The following is a 23,961-nucleotide window of genomic DNA, read 5'->3' as shown; positions in this document are numbered from 1 at the left end:
TCATGTACTTAGTTTAGTCCTTCGCGATCAATACAAGTCATTCAGCATTGGTTACCTTCTAGTTTCTGACTCGTCCGCACTTAACCAACAACCCAGTATACGTACTCGGTTGGCCTTGTTTCTCTATTCGTTACCTTTACTGTTTCTACTTGTTGAATATCTTACGGAGCCTGGAGGGGGCGACATACCCATCAACGCATACGACATACCGGACCGGACCCGGAGGGGCATTGAGCATACGATCACTTGGGAGGCACTTAGGGTAAGTGTCCAGTCTCGAAATACAACTAACTAGAACCCTAGGTACGATACGAGAGAAGCCAGGTTGTGACAGATGCCTCCTGCTGCCTGTTTGGCCTTGCCTGCTAGTGTGCGGGCATGTGCTTTGAAGTTCAGTTTTCGGTCAAACCAGACTCCTAGCCAGCGTGTGGCCCCGTGGAGTGGGGGAGGTGTGATCTCCACTGTGTCTTCTGGGGTGCAGATTGTGCAGGTGGGGTTATTGCCCTTCCGATCTTTGGCATAGTGTTGGAGTTCTGTTTTGGCTAAATCAAAAGTGAGTCCCTCTCTGTGGCCCCATGATATCAGATCCATCACAATGTTTTGCAGTTTGGCTGTATTTTCTTCAAGGGATTTGCTAACAGCCAGTTGGCAGATGTCGTCTGCATATCCAAATCGACCTCTGCGGGCTATTGCTGGCCCTATTTTGAAAATGGGTTCAATGTACAGCATGAAGAGGATTGGTGACACTGGAGAGCCCTGTGGCAGGCCTGCTGGGACTGCAAAAGTTGGGCTCTGGTGTCCATCCAGCTGTAAAGCTGCTGTTCGGTCTTGGGTGAAGCTCGCTACCCAGTGGAGTACTGTAGGGGGCCATCCTTGATCGTGGAGCCGTTGGATTAGCCTGCCTCTTAGGACTGCGTCAAATGCGCCTTTGATATCCAAAGTCAGCATAGAGGCAAGAAGGCCGCGGGCCCATGCTTCCTCAATGTCGTGCACCAATGCTGCTGCCAGGTCGGTAGCTGAACGGCAGGGGAGGGCCCCAAATTGTTGGGGGGTGGAGGACCTTGTGTTTGATGGCTATCCAAGCTAATCTCCGGGCAATAAGGCGTTCTAGTCCTTTCCCCAAGGTAGAGAGGAGAGCAATTAGTCTGTATGAGCGTGGGCTACTGTAGTCCTTCTTCCCTGGCTTGGGGAGGGCTACCAACAGGGCTTGTCGGAAGGGAGTTGGGTGCCAACCAGTTGCAGCACAGTGTCTGTATAGTGCTGAGATGTGTGGGCCGAGGGCCGGCCAGGCTTTCTTTAGGACAGCATTTGATATTTCATCCTGTCCAGGTGTGCTGCTTTTGGCTCGGAAAATAGCTTGATGAACTTCCTCTGTTGTGATGTCTGGGAAGGGGAGAGTTGCCCCTGGATTGCTGCAGTTGACAGGGACATCTTCTGTACAGGCAGCCTTCTGGAGGAGGGTTTTTACCAGGAGCTCTGCTTTGGCATTGGCAGTGGTGTGAGTTCTGTTACCATCTTTGAGTGGCGGGGTGGGGAAGGTCCCTTCTGTCCTGTTCCATTTGATTGCTTTGAAAATGTCCTTGCTGTCAGAGAAGTTATCCAGTTGTGTACGCCAATAGTGCCGTTTTGCTTGGCGAACTGTGCAGCGGAAATTTCGTTGTGCTGTTCCTACTTCAGTTGGGGGGCTATCTGGATCTCGTGAGACTCTTCGGAGGGCTGAGACTGCCTCCTGGCAGTCCTCATTCCACCATCTATGGCCTGATGGATGAGCATGGGCTCTCTTTGTGGACACTTCCAGGGCATTCTTGATTGTTTGTATGATTGCAGAAGTGTGCTGGTCCAGAGCTTCAGGTGTGAGGTCCGGCTGTGTTGGTGGAGGTTCACCCAATGCTGCTGCTTCTTTGTGTATGGCTGAAAGAAATACATCTTCTTGCATGGTAGCCATTCGGAGGGGTGGCACTGGCTTTTTGTTGTTGACAGGGTGCCAGTGAATTGATGTGCTTATTGCTATGTGATCTGTCAGGGCTGGGAATCCTGGTGCTGGTTCTGTATGTGTGCCTTGGCAAATGAGAGAACTATTGGCCCAAACTAGGTCAATGGTGCTGTTCCCTCGTGTGGGGGTGTTCGGTTGGAGGGTTAGGTGCAATCCTTGTTGGTCTGCCCACTGTAGAAATGGCTCTGCGCCAGGTGAGGTGAAGTTGGTATTGGTTCGCCATTGAGAGTGGTGCAGGTTGAAGTCTCCAGCCACAAGACAGGGCCCAACTGGTAGAGACTGGCTTGTGAGGTGCTTCAGTCCCTCTCCAGAGTCCACAGTCCGTGGGGGAGCGTTGTATAGGTTTAGCAGAGTCAGCTGATGGTCTCCTGAGCCTACCTGGACCGCTGTCAGGTCCCGGCTGGGTTGGGGGCCATGTGGCACTAGCTCTGCTTTGAGTTGTGGGTGTTTGTGGATATATGTGAGGGTGCGTGGCCTGTTTGACCAGTCTTCTATTGGTGTGAAGAGTTGGAAAGCAGGATGATGTTTGGAAAGGCGTCGTTCTCGGAAGTTGGAGATCCATGGCTCTTGGATGAGAACCACATGATATTCTTGTTCAAAGGCAAGTTGAAGAGCAGCTTCATGCGGAGATGGGCTCCGGGCCACATTGACTTGGAGGATCCGCAGTTGTGAGAGAGATTTGTCATATCTCATTGAGGCGATGTGGGACTGGGAACTGCTTCTACAGCAGTGTTCTTGGAGGAGCCATCAGTGTCTGTTTGTTTATCCTGGTTGCTGTCCTCCATGCTTTTGGATGGTGGAGTTCGTTGTTGACTGGATTCAATTCGTCGAATAGCTGCTACCTGTGTCTTGGGAACCCGGACCAAAATGCCCTGCTTGATACTGGGCCGTACAGGGCATTGTGCATGGTCAGCAGGAGCAGGTCTAAGGCAATTGACACATTGTTGGGTGCTTTCTTTGTGATCCTCTTCAGTGTGGTCTTTAGCTCCACATAGCCGGCATTTGGGTCGTCGGGTGCAGGACCGGGGGCTATGGTAGTCCCAGCAACAGGCACATTGTTGGACTTTGGGGGTTATGATCTTGCGTCTAATGCGGAGGTTCTTGCCGAAGAAATGGACCCAAGGTGGAATCTTGGAGGCGGAAGTCTCTGGCACTGCCAGGACCATTGTTGCTGCATTGTCTGTATTGAGAGAGTGTTCTTGGCTCCTCTTGGACCAGTGTAGTTTTAGGGGCGTGATGCCTGTCTGCAGCTTAAATTCTTCCTTTGCTGCTTGCTCTGTTACAGTGACAATTGAGGTATCATAGCCAATGTATTGTTTGATGGCACCGGGAATGACAAAGATTGCCCATCTCTGTTCTAGCTCAGCATTAGAGCCTTGGATTACCTGTTGTATATCATCCTTATTGTCAAGTAGGATCTCTGCACTTTGGGCATCTTTAGGCCCAATGGCGAGCCCTGTGGGAACATGTTGTATTTCCTTGATGGCGTCAGTGACTGCTGGATCTAGGCTACTGCGAAGCTTTTGTAGAGCCGCATGCGGGCTGGCATGTCGGGCAGGGTGGTCTGTTGGGAGTCGAAGGAAAAGGCGAAGAGGTCTTGCTGGCTTAGGGGCTGAGACAACAAGTTTTTTTCCAGTAGTGTTGTTCGGTTTGGGCGTGGGGATAGCGTTTGCATACGTTTTGGGGGGGCTAGCTGGGGCTGGGTTGGCTGTGTGGCCTTGGTTATTTGCATTGGCACTGGGTTGGGTGAAGTAGTTGTGCGCAAAGGTTTGGAGGGCCTTGCCAAAAGAGGAGGCCCTGGGGAGGTTTTTCTGTTTCATAGAGGAGAGCTTCTTGTCCAGTATGTTGAGGAACTCCAGTATCTCCTCGTCTTCCTCTTCTTCTTTTTGGCTCGGGCTTGTAGGGCGATGCTGGCGTTTTTTCGGAGCTCGAATTCGAGTTGTTTGTTTGGGCTTTGTGGCTCCAGCATAGCTGGTGGCGTCTGGGTTGCCATTTCATGGTCCATGAACAGAGGTGTTGGGGGTGGAGGCGAGGCATTTGGCTCGCCTGTGTCTCCCTCCATCTGTTTATCTGGCTTTTCGCGTTTTCGGTGTTTGCGGGCTTTCACTAGCGCGGCTAAGCCTTGTTCCCGGGGGCTATCCCCGTGGCGGGGACCGCCTGAGGCGTGGCCTCTGGCCGAGTGCCTGGTGACAGGCGGCATTATTGAGGCGCTCCGGAATGGCGTCGATGGTGGCGTATGAGTCTGATAGTTTAGCTAGAGGACAGGCAGTTCTGATCTGCCCGTTGTATGTCCCGCTCCGGGACCAGGGTTCTCCCGCTTTCGAGGGTTCCAAGAATGCGCGGAAGGATCCGACCCTCGACGTAAAATATACACACACACACTACTACTGCTCAGTGAGCGGCCGTCCATGATGTGAAATACTCACTGAGCAAGCCCCTGAGTATGCTCGTTAAAGCAGCGGCATCCAGAAGGGGAAAGTCACGGTCGTTCTGAAAAAAAAAAAAAACAGATAATTTTAGTATATATTATAAAATGAGAAAATCATATCAGTAGCAGCGCTAGTGGTCAAGTGGTTACGATCCCGTCCTCCCATCAGTTGGATAGACGGTGGCCCGAGTTCGAATCTCGGCTGGCGCACGTGTTCTTTTTTTCTTTTTTCGTTCTTCGTTCTCTTTGCTATTTTTGGTTAATTAAATTTGCTTTGTTTTCTTTTTTTTTTCTTGGTATTGATAAATTCGAACAAGATGGTCCGGATATCCCTCTACTTGGTGCTTCAATACGCAGAATGGTTCTTGATGGAAGATCTATTCAATCATCACCCTAATATCGCGCTTTACCCAGTAGTCATTTAGAGAAATCATTATCATAAGCATAAGCATCGGCAGATGTACATTACAGTCCAGCCCGAATCAACTGTCCGCCTTCCCAGGAGTCACCAGCCTCCAGCGTCTGCCATCCAGCGACAGAACCAGCCTCGACACAAATCATCTTCTGGTACGCCTCGTCGGGGCTGAAATCAGCAATCGCCTTGGCCTTTTCGATCCACGGGTTCCAGACCACGACGTCGTTCAGGGCCTCGCGGGTAACGGAGAAGAGTGGCTTGTTACCGTCTGTAGACGAGACGACAATGGGGACTGTGGGTTCCAGGGCCTGGTAGATACGGTCTGTTTCGCCAACGATGGGCAGAGCGGACTGGCTTTCGGTGTGCGTGGTTGCGTCCTGAACCTTGTCGACGTAGGTCTTGGATTCGAGGTTGTTGATGCGGATCTTGGAGATGTCCTGTTTTTGTCAGTCAGTGCCCAAAGCCAATGCGCAGATGTCGCTGGAACTCACCTCAATACTCAGATAGGTATGCATCAAGACCTGGAACTCAAAGTTCTGGCTACCATTGTTCTGCACTTGCAGCGACGTTCTCAATCCTTCCTTGCTCAGGGTGACGCTGTACACGAGCGCAAACTCGTGTGGCCACGCCTTGCGGAAGTCCTCGCTAAGCAATGTATGCGACAGTCCAAAGTCGAGCTTGACAGAGTCATCCCCCTCTTTCCGGTCCTTGCCCAGGGATTCCGAAGAGGACTTGCCGAGAAACTCCCAGTTCGAATTCCGGGCGAAGCCGTGCTGCGGCAATGAGGATGTAGCATGATTCTGCGAGGTGCCGAAAACCTAGGATAGAGAGTGTGTTAGCTTGGATGCATTCAGGACGTTCATTGATAAGAGCATGTGGTATAAGATATGTAAACATACAGGGAAGACAACTGGAATTCCACCGCGGATAGGCTTGGAACCATCCAGACGAGCCTTTTCGCTCACGAACAATTGCTCCCGTCCATTGGCGAGCTTCCAGGATGTGACCGTGGCACCGAACAGGTGAACCGTGACGGATTCGCCGGTTGGCAAGGTGGCTTCAACCTTGTTCTCGCGGAGAGAGACGGTAGGCTGGGGAAGCGATGCGCCGACCCCAATGGCGGAGGGTTTGTTAGATCTGTCCATGGTTAGGGGTATATTTGTTGTTTACTAGATTACAGCGAGAAAAAACACGTAAAAGAAGTTGTAGGAAAACAACGGGGATCGAGCTTAGAGTTCAGCTGTAGGAGCTGTAGGAGAAGCGGGGCCGGCATCATCGCGGGGCAACGTCATCCGCAGCTTCACTTCTATAGCCGATTTACCACGCAAGAAATGGATTTGGGGCTATTACTAACAAAGAAACATGGTATTTCCATCAATCTAGGATCACATTACCAACATAATCATCCATGCTGCCACATAGCAGTTGTAGCTCCCTCAAGGCTAACCTTTTCAATCTCCCGCATCTCATCAGGTGTTAATCGCCATCCCAATGCCTGCATATTCTGCACAGCCTGCGCAGCACTGCGGACCCCAGTCACTGGCAAAACACCCTTGTTGATGTTGAAATTCAGCGCCACAGCAGCCATGGGAACCTGTCTCTTTTCCGAGATCCGCTGCAGGACATTGAGGGTCGGATCGAGCATATGCATGGGATAGCTGCTGAAACGATACGTGCGTGGAGCCTCGTTGAAGCGCGAGTACTTGCCTGTCAGTCGACCTTCAGCCAAGGCGGCATAGCCTTGGAAAACGATTCCGCGACTATGGCATTCGCGGATTAATCCTGATGTCTCGGGGTGCCGTCTGATGACGGAGTACTCGCATTGGTTGACGGCAAGGGGGACCCCGTGAGATGCGAGTTCATCGGCCATTTTTATCATCTCTTCTTTGCTGTAGTTGGCTACTCCGACAACCTTAGCCTTGCCGGTATTCACGCACTCAGCAAGACCTTTGGCCACTGTCGAGATCATATTGAGATGGATGGGTCCATCTACCATATAAATGTCCACATAGTCAAGACCGAGATTCGTCAGTGACGATAGAAGATCGTGCTGCGGTCCACGGGATTGAAGTATCGTGCTCGTCAAATTGCCCCAAGCCTTCCACTTGGTCTGGATCACGAACTGCTCCCGCCGCATCTTTTTGAATAATTGTCCGCAGATACGCTCACTCTCTCCATCTCCGTATGCCTGGTCCGTGTCAACAAATGTCAACCCGGCGCCCTGCAGCTTCTCCCAGGCTTCCATGATACGAGGGAGGTCATTGACGGCGTTGTACTTCCAGGTGGCCTTGTCTCCCCAGGACCATGCCCCGATACAGATATAGGGAACCAGGACGTCTTGGTTCTTCCCACGAAGTGCTACACGAGCGTTGGCATCCGGGGTGATAGATGCCGGCAATACGTACTCATCCTCGCTGTACTTTGGGTCCACTGGCTTGGGGTGAGGTGAGTGGATGCCCTCTGTTGCTGACATACCAAAGGTCAAGCCTGTCTGCAAGGCATATTGTGCTCCGGCGGCGGCCATTTCGATTTGTTAACAAGGGTCGAAAGTTACATATATAAGATGTGAAGAATATGGGTGTCTAGCTTCTTAGCAGGAGAGGATAAAGAGCAATTATCTTGTACCGTCCCCAGCTCAATTGTGGGGGGCCAGCCCCGGATTTTATTCAGCAACGCCTGGGGAAGCGTGAAGATACATTGCCTCATCAGGCATCATGATGACATGCAAAGACGGGCCCCATTGCTGCGGACCTAACCTCCGACTTTGGGTTACGGCAAACGAAGGCAAACTACGGAGTACTCCGGTTGCCACATCCCAATTGTACGGTTTGTAGATATAATGATATTCCGTATTGACACTGCCATGGACTCGGGATCCTGTCGAGTCCTGCGCATGATGATTCAGGTACTGAACCAGGCTTATTCTATCCTTACTCCTCTCAGAACGTACAGAATACTTGTTATTATAATAGATGTTGTGATAGAAAATAACGCGAGAAAAGGCGTACAATAGCCTCTGGGAGCTTAGATACAAGGTGACTGCCCAAGCCTTCTAGCCTACCTTTTTTTCTATGACGGTTGGCTTCAACAAACTCTGCATCTTGTCATCTACAGGTCATTCACTTGAAATAAACCTCTTACCTCTTCATGGTTAACCTATTCATGCTCTGTCATCCAAGCCATCAACTTCCTTCATCGCTTCTACAAGTACCACCACGCAATATCGTTCATTTTCAGTGTCGACATCTCTTTAACTATGCGCAACAAGGATAAAACGCCTGAGCCACCTCAATACGTATTATGGTGCGCATTCAGCGACAAGTTATTCGATTCATTTCCCATAACCTGCACACTTAACCACGACACCTATCGTGATCTAAAGAAGAAGATACGAGGCATGAGACGTTTCGATGACTCTGACCCCGACACTGACGACTGGGTTTTATGGGAGCCAGGACGACCACGGAATATAGAAGAGACCTTTATACCAGAGAAATGTGACGAGCACTTGGCGTCCAGGCTTACAGTGCAGCGCAGTCAGTCAAAAGATCGACTTGATGTTGTGGTTGTTGTGTGTGATGATGATGTCCCACAGCGTCAGAATGGGAAGAAGGATATTAGAACTGTTTTTGGGAAGACAGGTTCTTATTCAACCTTTAAATTCGTTCGAGTTTATGTGCTAACTTGATAACGGACAGGACTTCCATATCGACCCCCTGCATCAGATGTTCTTCTCAACTCGGCCGGGCGAGATTGGGATTACCAAGTCTCGCCAGAGCTTATCGACACACTGCACTGGCAAATATCAGAACAATACCAGAGCTACAAAAATGGCTTTATGGACAAATTGACTATCCCACTTTATCTTTTCCTGTCCGGTGCCGGAACGGGGAAGTCACGAAATGCTGCTGAGCTTCATCACACTGCGTACAAATGTTTCAATGGCACATATCTTGGAATGGCTAGAAACGACGAGCTAGCTGATCGACTTAAGGATTCCCTTGTTTTTCACGTCGGTTTTGAAGGCGGCTTAGGCCTTCGAATAGACGACGTTGACCCATGGGAAGCGATTGGGAACCGTATGTTACTGCAACTCCTACCGGAGACAGACAGGAAAGAGACAACGCTTTATAATATTCACGATAATTGGAACGCACCAACACCTGATGAAGTAATCGACCTGCTTGTTACCAAGGATGGCTCAAAACTAAAGGAAAAGACTATCTTTCTGGTAATTGATGGATTGGATCAGATATCCCATGTGTTCGGAGAATACAAACTCTCAGATATGCTCATCGAAATGGGTGGTTTTGCACAGGAAGGGTTCCGCATTGTCTGCGGTACATCCTCAGTCACTAAACCAATCAAAAAGGCGACGGGATGCTCATCAAGCAGGCGCACGGTATTACTCCCTTGTACCCAACTGCTGCCTCCTACCATCGAGCAGAAGCCAATATTCAATGATAAAAGCATACTTGAACGAGCTCTCGTCGAAGACTGCGGCGGGCATGGATGTGCACTGGAAGTACTAGCGGAATTCTTCCCTGAAATCACTCAACATAGTGACACTGAACTAGGCCAATCAGCAGTGAAAGCTTACTTCAGGCAGCTTCGCCTCTTATGTCCCACTGCTTTGTCTAGACCGGAAGATGCAATTGCTGTCATGAAAGCAGCTGTCACAAACAGGCATCTGGCGTGGGATCAATATGTCCCGGGTACTCAGTTAACACCAGATGATATTTGCCAACATGGGCTTATGCGGTTCTATGTGAAGCACCTGACTTGTTACATTGCAACTGGGTATTTTGTGATGCCTTATATCTGGTTGTTACTGCATCATGACATATATCCGGGAAATGAGTTCTTCGAGCTACAATTGCTCGATTATAGGGACCTGCGAGCAAAAGAGGACTTAACACTCCAAGAAGGCTTCTCCTGGAGTGATTTCGAATGCCTGATGATCAGAATTAGAAAAATGAAATCATATGCCTTCAGTGATGGACAACCCATATCGCTAGGCGACTTGCATCGGGGTGCATTTATGAATGCTGCAACAGAGCAGATACAATTCACCAACCATCACTTAAGTGACGAAGTCTCTACCCGGCCATTCAAGACAAAAACAAAAATATTGAACAAATACTACTGGGGAGTAGACACCATGAACTCTGGTAGAATCAACATGCGAAAATATTCGCATATCATTCGAAATGGGACCGGTGTTCCGGCCGGCGATGCCGTATTGGCCCTGGATCTAAAGCCAACCAGAAACGAAGTACATCAGTACAAGCATGTGAAAACAGCGCGCTTCAATTTCGACCTCGAGTGTGAAAAGGCCGCTAGCGCTGGTGATATAATTGTCATGTTCTGCACATCTTCAATTCCCAGTTTAAAGAAAGACGGCAGATACTATGTCCCGCGGAATTGCATTCTAGTGGCGAAGGAAAACTGGGATGAGTATTTCGGCCCTTACGCAGCCAGAGCAGGCTTGTTTGCGGAGTTACTTAGGGAGTGATACTCCGGCAATTGTGACTTGGTTTGGTTGATTGAGGTACCAGCACATATCTGACCAGAATGACGAGTTACGGCGAGATGTAATCGAGCGGATTTGACTGGCTGTTGGCATTGAGAATTGCACAGGTAATTGGTGGGATGTTCATGGCTAGCATTGACTTGACAGGTACACTGGCTTTAAAGGCATGGACATATTAGAGTGGATTGTGTCCAGGCGAGTATATCCAACTGCTGTCGTTCATGGAAATAAACTAGTCTGGTTAGTTCATACAATATGACTTTGTTGGCAGTACATGTTCTTTGTTATTATTATATTAACTCTGTTGAATGACCAAAAGTCTTGTAAAACATTTGAACCAAAACGCCGTTCGCTATGCTCATGATCAGAAGACGCCTGAAAGATGTAGACTAGTGATATAATGCGAGTAGCCGTCACAAGGACGGCAAGACGAGGTCATATATTCTCATCGTTCAACCCAGAACTGGTAACAGCGGCCATGGCTGCTCCCTCAGTAGCTGGTCTGGACAAACCCAATGCAGTCGATGCATCTCGCTTAGACACTTCTTCATCGACAAAGCAACCCAATCCGGCAAATGCCTCGAGCAAAGTACGCGAGTAGTACTCCCGCACGTCGTACCCGCCAGCCTGCATACGGGTATCCTGTCTGATAGGATCGAGGTAACCGGATGGGTAATGATCCCGTAACGTATAGTAATCCCGCTTGTTTGGCACCATCCCCATAAAAGGATCGTACGGCTTCTCCGGTTCTGGAGTCTTGATCTTCTTCAGACCCTTGATCAAACCAGTATCGCCAGCCCGCTCTGTTGTAGCCACTGGAGCTTCAGCCTTCTTAGCATCCGAGTTCCGCAACGCAGCCTGTTTCTGTCGAATCCGCTCCTCCTCACTACGACGCGCAGAAGACTTCTTGAGCAGAACCTTCTGGCCCTCGCGCGCGATTGTCGCTGCATCTGTAGGCTTCCCAGACGCAAGACGACTGATGACGTCCTCCCGACCAGCAAGGATCTCGCGCCGTTCATCTTCGTATTCCTGTCTTGCGGCCTGGCGGCGAAGACGTGCTTGTTCTTGCTCGAGTGTCTGTTGTTCCTGGAATGATGTGGCTTCTTGGGCTTCGAGAGCTTGGTTCGCGCGGATGGAGCGGACGTTCTCGGATGCGTAGGCTTGTAGGTCGGATTCGGTTTTGGAGACGTCCGTGCCAGTGACGAGGTTTGCGATGATCTCTTCGCGCTGTTCAAGGAAGTCGTCCCAGGCTCGTTTCGAGTCAAATTCTTCTTCGCGGCGGTTGAGACTGGATGTTGTTAGACCGCAAATCGTGGAAGCGTTGAATACAAAACCAACATTTGCATCACCTTGCGCCGGATATCAACCTCCCTTTCCACGTTGATGTCTTCGAATGTCTGCTTCCGAAATCGATTCTTCCGCAACGTCTTATGACACCCTGCAACCGGACAGTTCGCTGGTCCTCCAGAGAATATTCGGTCCACGCACGACTCGCACATCTTATGGTAACATTCTGGATTGATGAGGAATCGCATGTCCGGGTTCAAATACCGCGAGGACTTGCAGACGGGGCAGACTTCTAACCCGGGTTAGTCCTCATCACAGAATGAAAGGGGGCTCAAAACAGGCATACCGTCATCGTCCCCGCGGTCCAGTATCCTATTCTGCGGAGGCATGATTCCGACTGCGATTGTAGGTGGTATGCGACAGAGAGTGAAGAGAGACGAAGAGCAGTGCCGCAAGATCACCCGGATGTCCTATCAAGTGTCTCCGGCCAATCAAGGAGCTCCGCGGCTTCTCCGCCCTTCTTTTTTCTCTCGCCTCCGGCGGGGGTCTTTCTCTCCTTTCGTATTTTCCTCCTACAGCTGATTATATTTTTCTATTTGAATATTTAGCGGAAGTAGTTTATTTCCTCTTCTGACCAGCGAAAATGGGCGTTCCAACAAATAACCTCCACGGACTCGAACGCCAACGCCGCGAACTAGAAGCCAACATCCTCAAGCTCCAAGAATCCCTCTATCACTGGCGAACCTGGGAAGCCGAATACGACGGCTTGAAAGAAGAAATCGACGAATTAGACGACAGTGCCTCGACCGACGATTTCCTCCGCATCGGTCGCGATTTCGGCGGTGATTTGGTCAACGAAGAGGAGGTCAAGGTGATTCTGGGCGCAAAGCAGGGCGTGACGCGGTCGAAGGAACAGGCGGTTAATCTTATTTCGAGGCGGATTGACTACGTGAGGGAGAATGTGAAGATCATGGAGAAGAGGTTGCTTACGGCTGAGAATCAAATGAATGGGTTGGATGCTGTCGGTCAGGCGCCTCCTGTGACTGATCCACAGCTGCCGATGACGGAGATTATGGAGGAGCTTGATGAGGAGGGGAATGTTGTTTCGAGGTCGACACAGACACCAGGTAGTGAGGCGCCAGAACTTCTGAATATCTTGAAGAGAGTGGGCGCGGAGGTTCCGGATACTCCTCAGCAGGGTACGAAGACTGAGACGCCGCAATCGAAGGTCGAAGAAGTGGAGAACCCTCAGCCCGACGAAAAGAAGCAGGAAGGAAAGAAGGCCACCCCAGCTCCGAAAGAAAGGACGACCTCCCCTCAAGCCCCCGAAACGAGGCCTGAACCTTCGAAATCCACGCCTGTGGAACCGCGACCTGAGATCCCCGAAGAGCACCCCATTACGGAAGTTGACGAGTCTCCTGAAGATGCAGCGCTACGGCGAGAAATGCTGGAATACGGAATGAACGAAATTGGCGCTGTGGTGGCAGAGCTCGAGCTGGATGAAAATGCAAGCGATGTTTCTTATGACGACGGTTACGGCACTTATGATGAAGATGAGGAAGAAGATGAATTTGGACGCAGCACGGGATCCGTCCTGAGCGAGGATTATCACAAGCAAATGCGCGATTTGGAGCAGAAGCTGAATGCTAAAGGATTGTGGAATATGGGCAAAGACACGGCTGCGCTGCCAGATGAGATGCAAAGTGACCTCGATCGGCCGCAGGTGGTCAGGATTGAAAGAACCGACGACGATCAGCCAGATGCGCTGGCCCCAGGAAAGGAGAAGTCAAAGAAGAAAAAGAAGGTTGCGTTCGCTGATGACCTCGACATCGCACCTGCGCAGGAGCTCCCTTCAGCAAAGAAGACCCTTCCACCTCAGCAGCCCGAAGTGCCTACCATGTCGGATGCTATTATCGAACGCGCCGAACCAGTCGCAAAGACCTCGGCACCGGCTGAAGCACCTAAGAAGGCGTCTCACTTCAAGAATGCCAGGAAGAACACCCCAAGAAGCGAACCTACTCCACCAGCCCCAGCTACAAATGTCAGCTTCCGACCCCCCAAGGTTCGTTCGACGGCTCACAAATCTGACCGATCTCCTTCCCTTCCCCTATTCCCTGCCAAGCCTGCAGAACCCAAGCCTTTCTCTCAACCCATTGCCGATGTTTTCGCGCACGAGAAATCGCCTGTCTCGGAACCACAGCCACCTCAAGACAAGATCTTAGCGGACAAACTCGTCGAGAGAGACATCAAAGAAGGGACCGCCCCAGCACCCGAGGCGGACGGGATCGAGGAGAGTATCCACAGAAAGGAGATCGCAAGCGAGTTCTACAGAATGAGAAACCGGATGGTCCAGCAAAACGGCGGATTCCTGAATAATGAACCCGAGACTGTTCCCCTGGACGAAGACGATGCGCCACGAGTCAGCAAATTCAAGGCCGCGCGGATGAACAAATCGTAGAAAAGCATATATGGACCCGAACAATCAATTGCATTTGCACCACTAGATCCTTTTTCCCCTTTCCAATCGGAATTCCCTTGCCTCTATGAATATACCTCGGCCATGGTATAATTCACTCAAGGATATTCCAAGATGAACAAATCGAGGGCTCTCAGGCTGTCTTTTGTTCTCGTTTTGTCTTATTTGCACGTATTGGGCTGTTTTCGAGTACTTACGGGCAGTGGGATGATGGGATATCTATGGAAAGATGGTTACGTTTCACTCTCGACATTTCCAGTTCGTCTTGTAGATGTTCACGTACATTATATACGAAATACAACCAGCACCAAAGAAGATTGTTCATTTTGCAAAGTGCATCCCGATATCGAACTATATGCATTCTGATTCCCATCAATGGCCATTTTACCTGGACCAAGGCTCCACGGTAGCAAGCAAGTCAAGATGAACCTGGCCATCACCACTTCTTTTCAGAGTTTCCTCAAAAAATTCTGTGCCCAGCCGCTGACAGAAAAAGAGGATACTGGCCCAGACAAGATCAGCATAGCTGGGCGTATCCCCCATAAAGAATGGTCCATTCTGCTCCTTCAACAGCGCAGTAGCCTCGCGAATTGCAACCTCAACTTCGCTCCAAGCTCTATCGCCTCCTTGCTCCTTCTCCAGACGATCCAATGGCATCCTAAACATCTTTTCGCGGGTTGTATACCAAAACTCAAGACTTGCATCATTGAGAATCCGCTTCGGGACCTGAGGAATGAAGATGGGACAAAAAGCGCTCATGTACCGAGACCAAATGTCCTCAACCTTGGCCAAGTAGCTGGACTCCAAGTGAAGTGAAGGCTGGGGGTGTCGTTGCTCGATGTAATCGGCGATTTTGCGCGAGTCCATTATGTAAGTCCCATCGGGGCAAACGATGGCCGGGATGGTATATGCAAAACCGTCGGGGTTAGGTGGAGTGCTGCTTCATAGTCAGACAAACCTGTCGAATAATGTTGGCAAAGGGGCACGTGTTGAGCTAACTGGTTTTCCAATGCTGGTTTGATTTCTGGGTATTCGAGCTATGTGTATACATGAGTCACATTTCCAAGCATCGTGGCATAGCTTCCCTTACCCATTGTGTTTGGAAGCTAAGGCCCTTAAAATTGAGAAGAAGCCTGGCTAAACTGGAGGTTAGATTGACACCTGATAAGTTTTTGCAAATCCCTCTCAGGGCAAGGAACACATTACTCTTCCAGGGATTTGGCGACCATGTCAAGCCTGATGCTCTACTGGGCAAGTCATAGAGTAGATATTGGTCGGATGGCATATTGGATTTTTGGACTGTCAGGATCTCTTGCAGTGGCAGTCTCAGTTTAATATTCAAAAAAAGTGTTAGGGGCTAAGCCCGTAATGCTAATGACTAGCTATCATACAAAAGACTTCGTTGAAGAACAGAAGAATGGATGTCCGATCGGACAGCTCTATATACAAATGTACATCGTGCGGGGTACGTAGCCTGGTAACCCCTCCAATCGTCCCTCCGAATAACATATCGTTTATTCTACAGGCGCAGCCTGTGACAATACAGCTGTATTTAAAGGCCTTCCTATGTAATTCACAGAAATCAAGCATATTGAAAAGCCCTCAACCTGGTGCCTGCATATTTGCCATGGCATATGCTCATGTTTTAGCCTTTAGACCTTGCCATTATGTTTTGTTGAGATATTGGGATCCTGAAAAGTGCCATTTTATATACAATACACAGGTGGCCAGTTCGGGGGTGTGGCCGACTCGGTGGTGGATTACGGTATCTGTTTGTAAGTAACCTCTAGTTAACGTAATTCACAAGTGAGCGGCGCACCCAAGCGAGCGGCGCGCCTCTGTATTCCATAGAAAATGGCACTTTTTAGGATGATAGCCCATATGAATTGAAGGCGAGTCTGTTCTCTAGCAAGGACGTTCTGTCTGGAAAAGTTTAATGTGACATTCAGTGTCTAGAATATTGATGATAATTGTGTTATTATGTCCATGTCCTGTACAAATATACTCTATCATACGTCTCGATTTCCATAGTCTAACCAGCATATGGGCTTTCTTGGTGTTGTATACCCCAACTATGTCTGTTCTTTCTTGCATGCATGGGTGCTCATGATAATGCCCTGAATGGGAATAGCCGCTTCTTATCTCTTTTTCCCCATGCGGGGTTCTCCACTAATGCTGCCCCATGCTTATCTCTCCAACATTGATGAGCTTGATAGCAATGTATTAGAAATAAGCGTCTTAGGCCTTTAATAGGATATATGCCAACCTAGACTGAACATACGCAACGATGGCCGAATCTCGCTCACCAAAAAAGAGGCCAAGAAAGATTCGAGGTAGGAACAGCCTACATGACTTTGAGAGTATGAGTCCATCTGGCTAATACAACGCAGGCTGCTACAACTGCTCCCAGCGTCGCATTAACTGTGATCGTGGAACGCCCATGTGCCGTAAATGCATCGGCAAGGGCCTTGAATGTTTTGGGTGGGCCACTAGATATCGGATTTTAGATGGAGTAGCATCCCGTGGGAGACTGGCTGGAGTGAAGATACCAGTCAGAGATTTGGGGTATTACTCGTCCGAGAATTACTATTTTCCATTAGTGCATGCCCATCATTGACAACTCTACTAGGTCCTCTAGCAGTGGCCAAACATCGGTGTCACTCCCGGTCAACTCACCACCACAACCGACATCGATGAGAAGGGCAAGACACGATCCGTGCCACTACGCTCCGTCACCAAGCCTTGAGAGCATTGAGTCTAAGTCGAGGTTTCTACTGCAACACTGCAAGTAGACTGAGCCATCTCATGGAAGAATGATCATTAATTAAAAATTTAGTCTCCGATAAGGTAGCCCCCGCAATGGTGGCCGTTGTGGCCTTGAATGGCTATCAGGACTTCATTCTACCACTATCAGAGCAAGACGAGATAGTCCAAAATGCAGTCATGGCAGCATCTGCACACCACCTCTCCTTTCATTGTAGTAAATGGAAGAGTCTAGCATTCAAGTGTCATATGGCTGCAATCCGGGGTCTTAGGCAGCGCAACGAGGCCCATAACCACGAGTCAAACGTGTACTCGAATCTATCAACCATGCTTCTTCTTCTGATTGAGGAGATGATTACCGGGAATAATGGCAAAGACTACCAGATATTACTACGCATGGTGAAGTCTTTTGCTAATTCCCAGGGTGGGGAAAATGCAATTGAGAAGACATCGCCGGGGAGATTTCTTATGCAGCAAATGCGAAAGTAAAATGTGCCTCCTCAATTAAAAGTATTGGGAGCTAATCAGTATCCCTCTAGGATTTCTCTCTATTCACAGCCACTGATATGTCAGCGCATGGCACAACAAACACTAGCCAATATATCAAGAAAAGATTTGGGGTTCCTTTACAGCGTTCTTGACTTTAATCCCGAACACGGTCCCACTGTTCTCAAGTTGATCAGCTTAATAACCAAAGCGTGCGATATTTACATGGCTCGCGCAGCAAACTTACCCGAACAAAAGATACAAGACTTGGTTCGATTATCAATGAAACAGCATCATTCAATGCGAGATCTCTGGGTGGTCACATTTTAATATGGCCATTTTTCATTCTCGGAACGGAGTGCTCGCAGGCCAGGGACCGGGAATTTGTAATTGATCAGCTACAATACTTGTGGGAGTGGACTGGTTTTGCGAACACGTTGCGCGCCATTGAAACCTTGAAGCAGTTTTGGTCGGATGATATCGGGAACGGGTGGATTCAGGGTTTGGTAAAGCAAGTTGATGTATTTATCATGTTATTCGATTATTATTTATCGTATGCACGTTTCGTGAAGACCAGTTGGTTGAGAAACATAACTCTGCGTGAGCCCTGCAGGGAGGCGTGGTCCTTCATAGTTCTGGCTAGCATGCATGAACCAATTGGTAAGTGTAAAAACAGTCATGGTACCGATGACGACAACCGAGTAATCTATGTTAGATGGCGATTAGCATCCCATATCATGCATTGAACAAGGCCAATCCAACGCATACTCATATTACCCCCACTCACTGGAAATTCAGCGGGGAAGCAATAAAAGACCAAAGCTATAACACCAAATGCTATCGTCATCGCATTTGAGATCCAGCCAAGCCACCCAAGCCTGAAGCGACGGGATGGAGGTAGATAGGTCGACGAGCGACGACGGTAAAGTAACAGTGCCGCCGGAAACACAAAGGAAACTTGCTGGAGAATGAGCCCTGTCCCGATCAAGGCATTGAAAGCTGTTGAAGACGCCAAGTAGATGCAACCGATGATGAAGACGATTCCCGCATTTGCTACGAGAGCATAGACTGGCACTTGAAGGCTAGGGTGGATTCGAGAAAGTAATCTGGACATGATCAGCGCGTCGTCACGGGCGAATGCCCACGTTAGTCGCGATGCAGTCTGCTGACAGCCATTCAGTGCGAATAATGCAATGATTGCCAGCAGGCAGACGAAGAAGGTCGCAACAGCATCCGAATGGGTAGCCTGGATCCATATCTCGTAAATCGGGACGCTTGTACTGGTAACAGAATCCATGTCTGTCATTGTATAAAGCATGGCGATGACGAAAGGGAACGAGGTAGCAAACCCAATGATAAGAGTACTCATTAACGCGTACGGAACGGCAGTAGAAGGGTTGCTGCATTCTTCCGCGAGATGGACTGCGCCGTCGATACCGGCATAGACATAATTTGGGTTGATGAGTCCGGTCAGAAAGGCTATTCCATTCGACGGCCAACCAGACTTGTTAGTAAATGTGGTCCATACAAACTCTGATGTCTGTTTCTGGGGAGACAGGGCAAGACAGGTAACTAAAATAGCGAGGAAGGAGGTCAAGGATACAACAACTGGATCATTAGTCAAGAGGTACTTGAGAAACTAGACTCCAAAAACATACAGCCAAGGTCATGTATCCAGGAAGTCCGACGAATGGCAAATACATTGAATAGTAAGATGATAATATTTGCCGCTTGGTAGATGAGAAAATAGTGCCATCTTTGGGACTCATATTCCGGATTGTCATAGGAGGCCATCGCGATAATAAACTCTGCGGGAAGGATCGTGACACCAGCGCTGATGGAGATCCAGCTGAAGATGTTTACGGCACCGCAGCCATAACTCTAAAATAGCCATTACTAGGTTAGTTTAACGGTATGAGTCTGGATTAAGGAACCACGTACCAGGACACGACTTGCTTTCCTTGGGCTCAAAATTGAAGTCCAGTGATATTGCCCACCTGCCGTTGGGTAGACGCTTGACAGTTCGGCAAGGGTACTGGTACAACATCCAATAGCAACAAGCGCGATGACAATACCGTACAAGAGCAGAACGGTACCACCTTGGACTATTCCAATCGCCAGTGTACCAACAATACCAGCCCAACTGTTGCAAATATTCCAGCCACCGCATATGATCTTGAATGTGCTCATATTCCGCTCAGTGAGCTGGGATAAACCCAAAACCTCTAGATCAGCCGTTTGAATTGACCCTTGCGCTTGGGTTTTGTCTGGAAGGTGCGCTCATGTTAGCAATATCAATCAACATTGGTGATGGCAGACATACCTTTTTTCAGCGACAACATATCTATACTATGCGTTAGTAATCTTGGAATAAAGAATCTTCATGAATACAATACATACCTTTCTCATGCTCATCAGCGCACTTGGCGTCTCGTGATGCTGTCGACATAGTGCTCGGTCAAGTACAATTCGTATCTGGTACAAAAGAGAACCGCAGCGAAGGAACAATGAGATGACGTGAGTGAGAATATATACCCAGAAGCTGACAAGGGTAGTATCTGAATGATAGTAGAAGTGCTGGACATCGCTTGGTTCGCTCTGCACGGTTGTGTTCATGCTGGGGATATCCAATACCAGACCACACCCCGCACTGCAGTCAGGCGCATGATAAGAACCATGCATGAGCTGAAAGAGCGAATCGGAGAAGATGTGTATAGATACCTATCGCTATAAGAGCTTCGATGTTGTCAGTAGTGCTATAGAATATATCCGAAAAGGGTAAACGTAATGAGTACCTGCACATCCACCCGTGCGGGGTCATGCGGAAGTGGGTTAAACTTCATGAGCACTGATAATGACCTGCAAGTTTATAAGAGTATTTGGACAAAAAGGGTCATTGGAACGAGCATCTGAAATGGCATTCTGCAAAGTGCATATCGTATCTGTGGGGTTTGTCGACTTCGCCGCGGCATAACTGGTCCACGATCAATGGAATGGCAACACTGGCTCCCATGGGCATAGTACACTCCACCCTTCCCATTCCAGTATTCAAAGATCTATGGATATAATAAGAGCATGTATCTGCTTCTGAACAGCTCTAAATATCTTAGGATAGTCTGTCCAAAATGGATCAACCCATGCTTACAGCAATCAATCTTGCACAGTGGAAAATCTTGGCCCTATTCCTCTGCATGTGCTTCGTGTCAGTTCTGATTGTTCTTTGTACTAAACAGAAAGAGCCTTTGAAGAGCTCAACCCCTCCAATTTTCAAGAACGATGTCGAGCCTACAACCTATCCACCAGTCGAGCCACTGCCAGACTTTGAATGGCAGAAAACAGAGCCATTAAAGCTTCGGCCCTTCAAGCCAAAGTACCATCTCACAATGAGTAAGACTTTATTGGCTTTTATTTGTAACTCATATTGAGACACGATCGCCAGGTATCGAGGACTCCACGCTCAGCGAGTTGATCGAAATCGACAAGAACTATGTGGACCGCATTGCACTGAGAAAAGAAGTCATGAAGAAACATCCCGAGACTGTTCTAGGTGCGGAAGATTGTGTCAAAATGGCAGTGGATGAGTTCTACACCTGGCTCGTAGGAACTTATCTCCCTACCAGGTTTTCCCGAATGTTCAAAGTGATCGGACCGGCTGGTGACCAGCCGTCATTGCTGCACAATCTCGCGACAGGAGAGAAGTTTTGCCTGCGTCCAGCGGACAAGCCATTGGAGACACTTCGCACGATGGGTGGTCTGGTTGAAGATGACTTGCTTTTTCTTTTACCCTCTGCTGATGGTGACGGATACACCTTGAAGGGCTTCGTGACGTGTTTCCCGAATGGGTTTGATACCAAGAAGAAACTGAATCTAAAGCTGAGGGATATACATAAGCCTGTTCCTAGTTATAAGCAGAAATTGGAGAAAAGCATGGACCGGTATTTTGACAGACTCAAGACGGGAAAATTCATCAGACGAGCCAATGTCCGTGGGATTCTCCTTGATTATATACAGAATGAAAGCTGACCGCCCTTATTAGTGGACCATTACGAGTACAGATCAGCTCTTCACAGATCATGGTAACCACTTATATGAAGGGGAAAGCATTCCCAAGGAAGACCTTGACATTGACAAGGTAAGCGCTTCATTGCAGCAGGTTTTCTAAATTGACGCTGACAGGGCAACAGGCCCGCGTCCGCTGTGAGAGGCAGTTTGTCCACCGCTTGCCTCAGACTCGAGGCATCCTCTTCTCGTTCAAAACCTATCTTTACACTGCCGGAAATTAAAGCAGATTGTCTTGGGGAGACTCTTGCACAGGCCATTGATGGACTGAAGGAGGGCAGCGTTCCAGAGTTCCATTTCTACAAGCGCGCTGCTGTATGGGGCGAGTCTGCAAAGGCTTACTTGCTTTGTTAGTCGATGGGATTGTATTTAGTCACCAACTACATATTCTATTAGCCGGTTTGGAGCAATCACAGTGGAACACACAACCAAGTATTTACACGATAGTGGTGAGGGGTCAGGGCACACACACACCCCACTACACTCGAACATCTCCAAATCAGTGGATATTCACCAACTTGACCTCCTCTGAGGAAAGCTGGACAGAGGACATAGGCGTGTCTGTTTCTGTTAGTAGCGGGTTTTTCGTATCGGAGAAGCCTCCGCGGGCACTGAGTATACTCATTCGAAAACCAAATCTAATTCTACATCATACGCCCAGAGCCACTCGATCACTTAGAGTGGAAGTGTGGAAGTTGATCCGGGGGTGTTATACAATCGTTCATCTTCTCTGTTACACCGGTCATTTTGAGGTTTCTTGCACTGTTGAAATAACTCTGATCGGCGTATCAGGGTCAGAACTATTTTGACAAGAACTGGAAACTTGACAGGAGCAGCTTCCGGTGTTGGTCTCCTGCGACAGTACCACCTTTCTCCAAATGAAGTGGAAGATGTCCTGTCCCACAAGCCCTGGGAAGAGAGAGGAGCTAGACGAAGATAAGGTTCCACCAAACACTGAAAGTTTCGTGGCGCCTGCCGAAAAATGACCAAGGTTGTACTCCTTACAGAGAGCCGCTTTTCGTCGAATCGAATGCGATTGTATGGAATGACATGACCTATCATCTAGTCAAATGCTGAAGCCTCGGCTCATTTCATATTGTATGTTTTTTTTTTTCTTTTTTTTCTGCCTTGATGTGGGTTTCTCCCTATGTATAATAGCTTTCCCCATGTCTTCATGCAAATGTGAAGGCTTTCTTGTTTGAATCATTCTGAAACCCATGAATACCAGTCCTATTGGGGTATTTAGTGCATATTAATCAAGTGAAGAATAGTTACAACGTGGTCCATCAAAAGTGTACTAAGTTTCTGTTCAAAGGCCAGTCGCAAGGCTAATTTTGTCCTCGGCGCAGCAACGAGTACCATGAATGCATTTAATAAAAACTATGAGGCGCACCGCTTTTTTTCGTGGCTTCTGGTGCAGAAACAGAAGCATCATGATAGTGTCGACACCCGCTGAAGATGATGCTCGTAAGATCGCCAGGGAGGGAGGATACAGAAAGGACGGCGCCCCATATGACAGCCACACCTTTAAAAACAAAGGCGACATATAGAAATAATAGCATATTATGTACAGTATTTTATTATTGTAATAAATATATCATGGGTATAAGTTGTGACGGTTAGCGGGGCGCCAGAAACGGCTCCCATTGAACCATCCTTCTGCCGAGCCCTACCGCCTGCCGTAGGTGAGAATACGATTACCCTTTGCGATATGGCGTCTACTGTATCAGGGATAGCGCCGCCTCGCGCTGCTTTTGATGAGGATCTATCGGACAAATAGTAGGCCCGATTACCGAGACCAGGGGATCTTTATATAGGTCGGTGTTTACATACTGTGTATATTTAGATAGTCAAGCACTCAAGCACTTGTTCTACGTGTGGTTACCATAGACTTCAATATTACTCCTTTCGGCGTATACTAAACTCTCCATCTTTCGTACGCCATATAGCCTCATGCGGTCAGATTATCGGCTCCCGATTCCCCGAACCTGAGCTACCCGCTTCAAGTTTCAATCCGCATCACTGATTTCAACTGCCTTGAGTACACAGGTCAACTTTAGGTCCACCTTGGCATTCAAACGGGCCTATCCAACCTGTAACCTGCAACTGCCTTCTATATCAACTCCCCGCAGGGACGGCGGATGACGTAATCAACCAACCAATCAACACACTAATATCACATGCTCACATTCCTTTCTAAGAATGGATGTGTGTGTGTATATTCGGAGGTGGTAAGCTAACATGCCTAAATAGCCTCTTGGACCGAAGCGAGGGCGGACACAGTGACACGTGACCCGCCGGGTACTAACATCCTTGGCGGCAACGGCGGCGGTGGTAGTATATTCCGTAGGTCTTCCGTACCATCCATCTCTAATGATCATCTCTCATCTCATTACATCCTATTCTCTGCAAATTTTATTTCCTGACCTGGCTTGGAATAGTCTTGGATGGAAAACTGACACATATTGCCTGCCCGTGTGTGTAGGCCGTTGCCAACCCCTCTTCTTACAGTATTGTTTGT

At 48.7% G+C, this 23,961-nt stretch overlaps 9 protein-coding genes and 1 non-coding gene across 10 annotated transcripts; 5 read left to right on the top strand and 5 right to left on the bottom strand.

The window, feature by feature from the left end:
- Nucleotides 1–4,549: 4,549 nt before the first annotated feature.
- ACHE_t10014A lies at nt 4,550–4,631 on the top strand. The gene has a single exon. It is a non-coding gene; the product is annotated as a tRNA-Gly (tRNA).
- A 255-nt stretch (nt 4,632–4,886) lies between these two features.
- On the bottom strand, nt 4,887–5,981 carry ACHE_10859S (D-hexose-6-phosphate mutarotase; the record flags this gene model as incomplete). Its single annotated transcript, XM_043283952.1, has 3 exons — nt 4,887–5,273; nt 5,328–5,654; nt 5,736–5,981. The coding sequence occupies 3 exons, from the start codon at nt 5,979–5,981 to the stop codon at nt 4,887–4,889; spliced, it is 960 nt and encodes a 319-aa protein (XP_043131979.1).
- A 257-nt stretch (nt 5,982–6,238) lies between these two features.
- On the bottom strand, nt 6,239–7,360 carry ACHE_10858S (uncharacterized protein; the record flags this gene model as incomplete). Its single annotated transcript, XM_043283941.1, has 1 exon — nt 6,239–7,360. The coding sequence occupies one exon, from the start codon at nt 7,358–7,360 to the stop codon at nt 6,239–6,241; it is 1,122 nt and encodes a 373-aa protein (XP_043131978.1).
- A 732-nt stretch (nt 7,361–8,092) lies between these two features.
- On the top strand, nt 8,093–9,368 carry ACHE_10857A (uncharacterized protein; the record flags this gene model as incomplete). Its single annotated transcript, XM_043283930.1, has 3 exons — nt 8,093–8,477; nt 8,535–9,176; nt 9,232–9,368. 3 exons carry the CDS (start codon nt 8,093–8,095, stop codon nt 9,366–9,368), a joined length of 1,164 nt encoding a protein of 387 aa, XP_043131977.1.
- Nucleotides 9,369–9,997: 629 nt separating this feature from the next.
- ACHE_10856A (uncharacterized protein) lies at nt 9,998–10,351 on the top strand (the record flags this gene model as incomplete). The annotated part of the gene is made up of 1 exon (XM_043283919.1): nt 9,998–10,351. The coding sequence occupies one exon, from the start codon at nt 9,998–10,000 to the stop codon at nt 10,349–10,351; it is 354 nt and encodes a 117-aa protein (XP_043131976.1).
- A 453-nt stretch (nt 10,352–10,804) lies between these two features.
- TFB3 (TFIIH/NER complex subunit TFB3) lies at nt 10,805–12,045 on the bottom strand (the record flags this gene model as incomplete). The annotated part of the gene is made up of 3 exons (XM_043283908.1): nt 10,805–11,657; nt 11,708–11,948; nt 12,003–12,045. 3 exons carry the CDS (start codon nt 12,043–12,045, stop codon nt 10,805–10,807), a joined length of 1,137 nt encoding a protein of 378 aa, XP_043131975.1.
- Nucleotides 12,046–12,299: 254 nt separating this feature from the next.
- On the top strand, nt 12,300–14,114 carry ACHE_10854A (prefoldin-like protein; the record flags this gene model as incomplete). The annotated part of the gene is made up of 1 exon (XM_043283897.1): nt 12,300–14,114. One exon carries the CDS (start codon nt 12,300–12,302, stop codon nt 14,112–14,114), a length of 1,815 nt encoding a protein of 604 aa, XP_043131974.1.
- Nucleotides 14,115–14,516: 402 nt separating this feature from the next.
- ACHE_10853S (glutathione S-transferase family protein) lies at nt 14,517–15,417 on the bottom strand (the record flags this gene model as incomplete). Its single annotated transcript, XM_043283886.1, has 4 exons — nt 14,517–15,069; nt 15,132–15,169; nt 15,223–15,269; nt 15,339–15,417. The coding sequence occupies 4 exons, from the start codon at nt 15,415–15,417 to the stop codon at nt 14,517–14,519; spliced, it is 717 nt and encodes a 238-aa protein (XP_043131973.1).
- Nucleotides 15,418–17,929: 2,512 nt separating this feature from the next.
- On the bottom strand, nt 17,930–19,830 carry ACHE_10852S (uncharacterized protein; the record flags this gene model as incomplete). Its single annotated transcript, XM_043283875.1, has 6 exons — nt 17,930–18,087; nt 18,150–18,989; nt 19,040–19,262; nt 19,323–19,648; nt 19,705–19,725; nt 19,782–19,830. The coding sequence occupies 6 exons, from the start codon at nt 19,828–19,830 to the stop codon at nt 17,930–17,932; spliced, it is 1,617 nt and encodes a 538-aa protein (XP_043131972.1).
- Nucleotides 19,831–20,506: 676 nt separating this feature from the next.
- ACHE_10851A (heme-dependent oxidative N-demethylase family protein) lies at nt 20,507–21,664 on the top strand (the record flags this gene model as incomplete). Its single annotated transcript, XM_043283864.1, has 4 exons — nt 20,507–20,768; nt 20,821–21,362; nt 21,418–21,513; nt 21,566–21,664. The coding sequence occupies 4 exons, from the start codon at nt 20,507–20,509 to the stop codon at nt 21,662–21,664; spliced, it is 999 nt and encodes a 332-aa protein (XP_043131971.1).
- Between the last annotated feature and the right edge of the window lie 2,297 nt (nt 21,665–23,961).

The sequence above is a fragment of the Aspergillus chevalieri genome, chromosome 1, assembly GCF_016861735.1.
Source record: "Aspergillus chevalieri M1 DNA, chromosome 1, nearly complete sequence".
NCBI classification, from domain to species: domain Eukaryota; kingdom Fungi; phylum Ascomycota; class Eurotiomycetes; order Eurotiales; family Aspergillaceae; genus Aspergillus; species Aspergillus chevalieri.
This window is presented reverse-complemented; position numbering and strand designations above follow the sequence as displayed.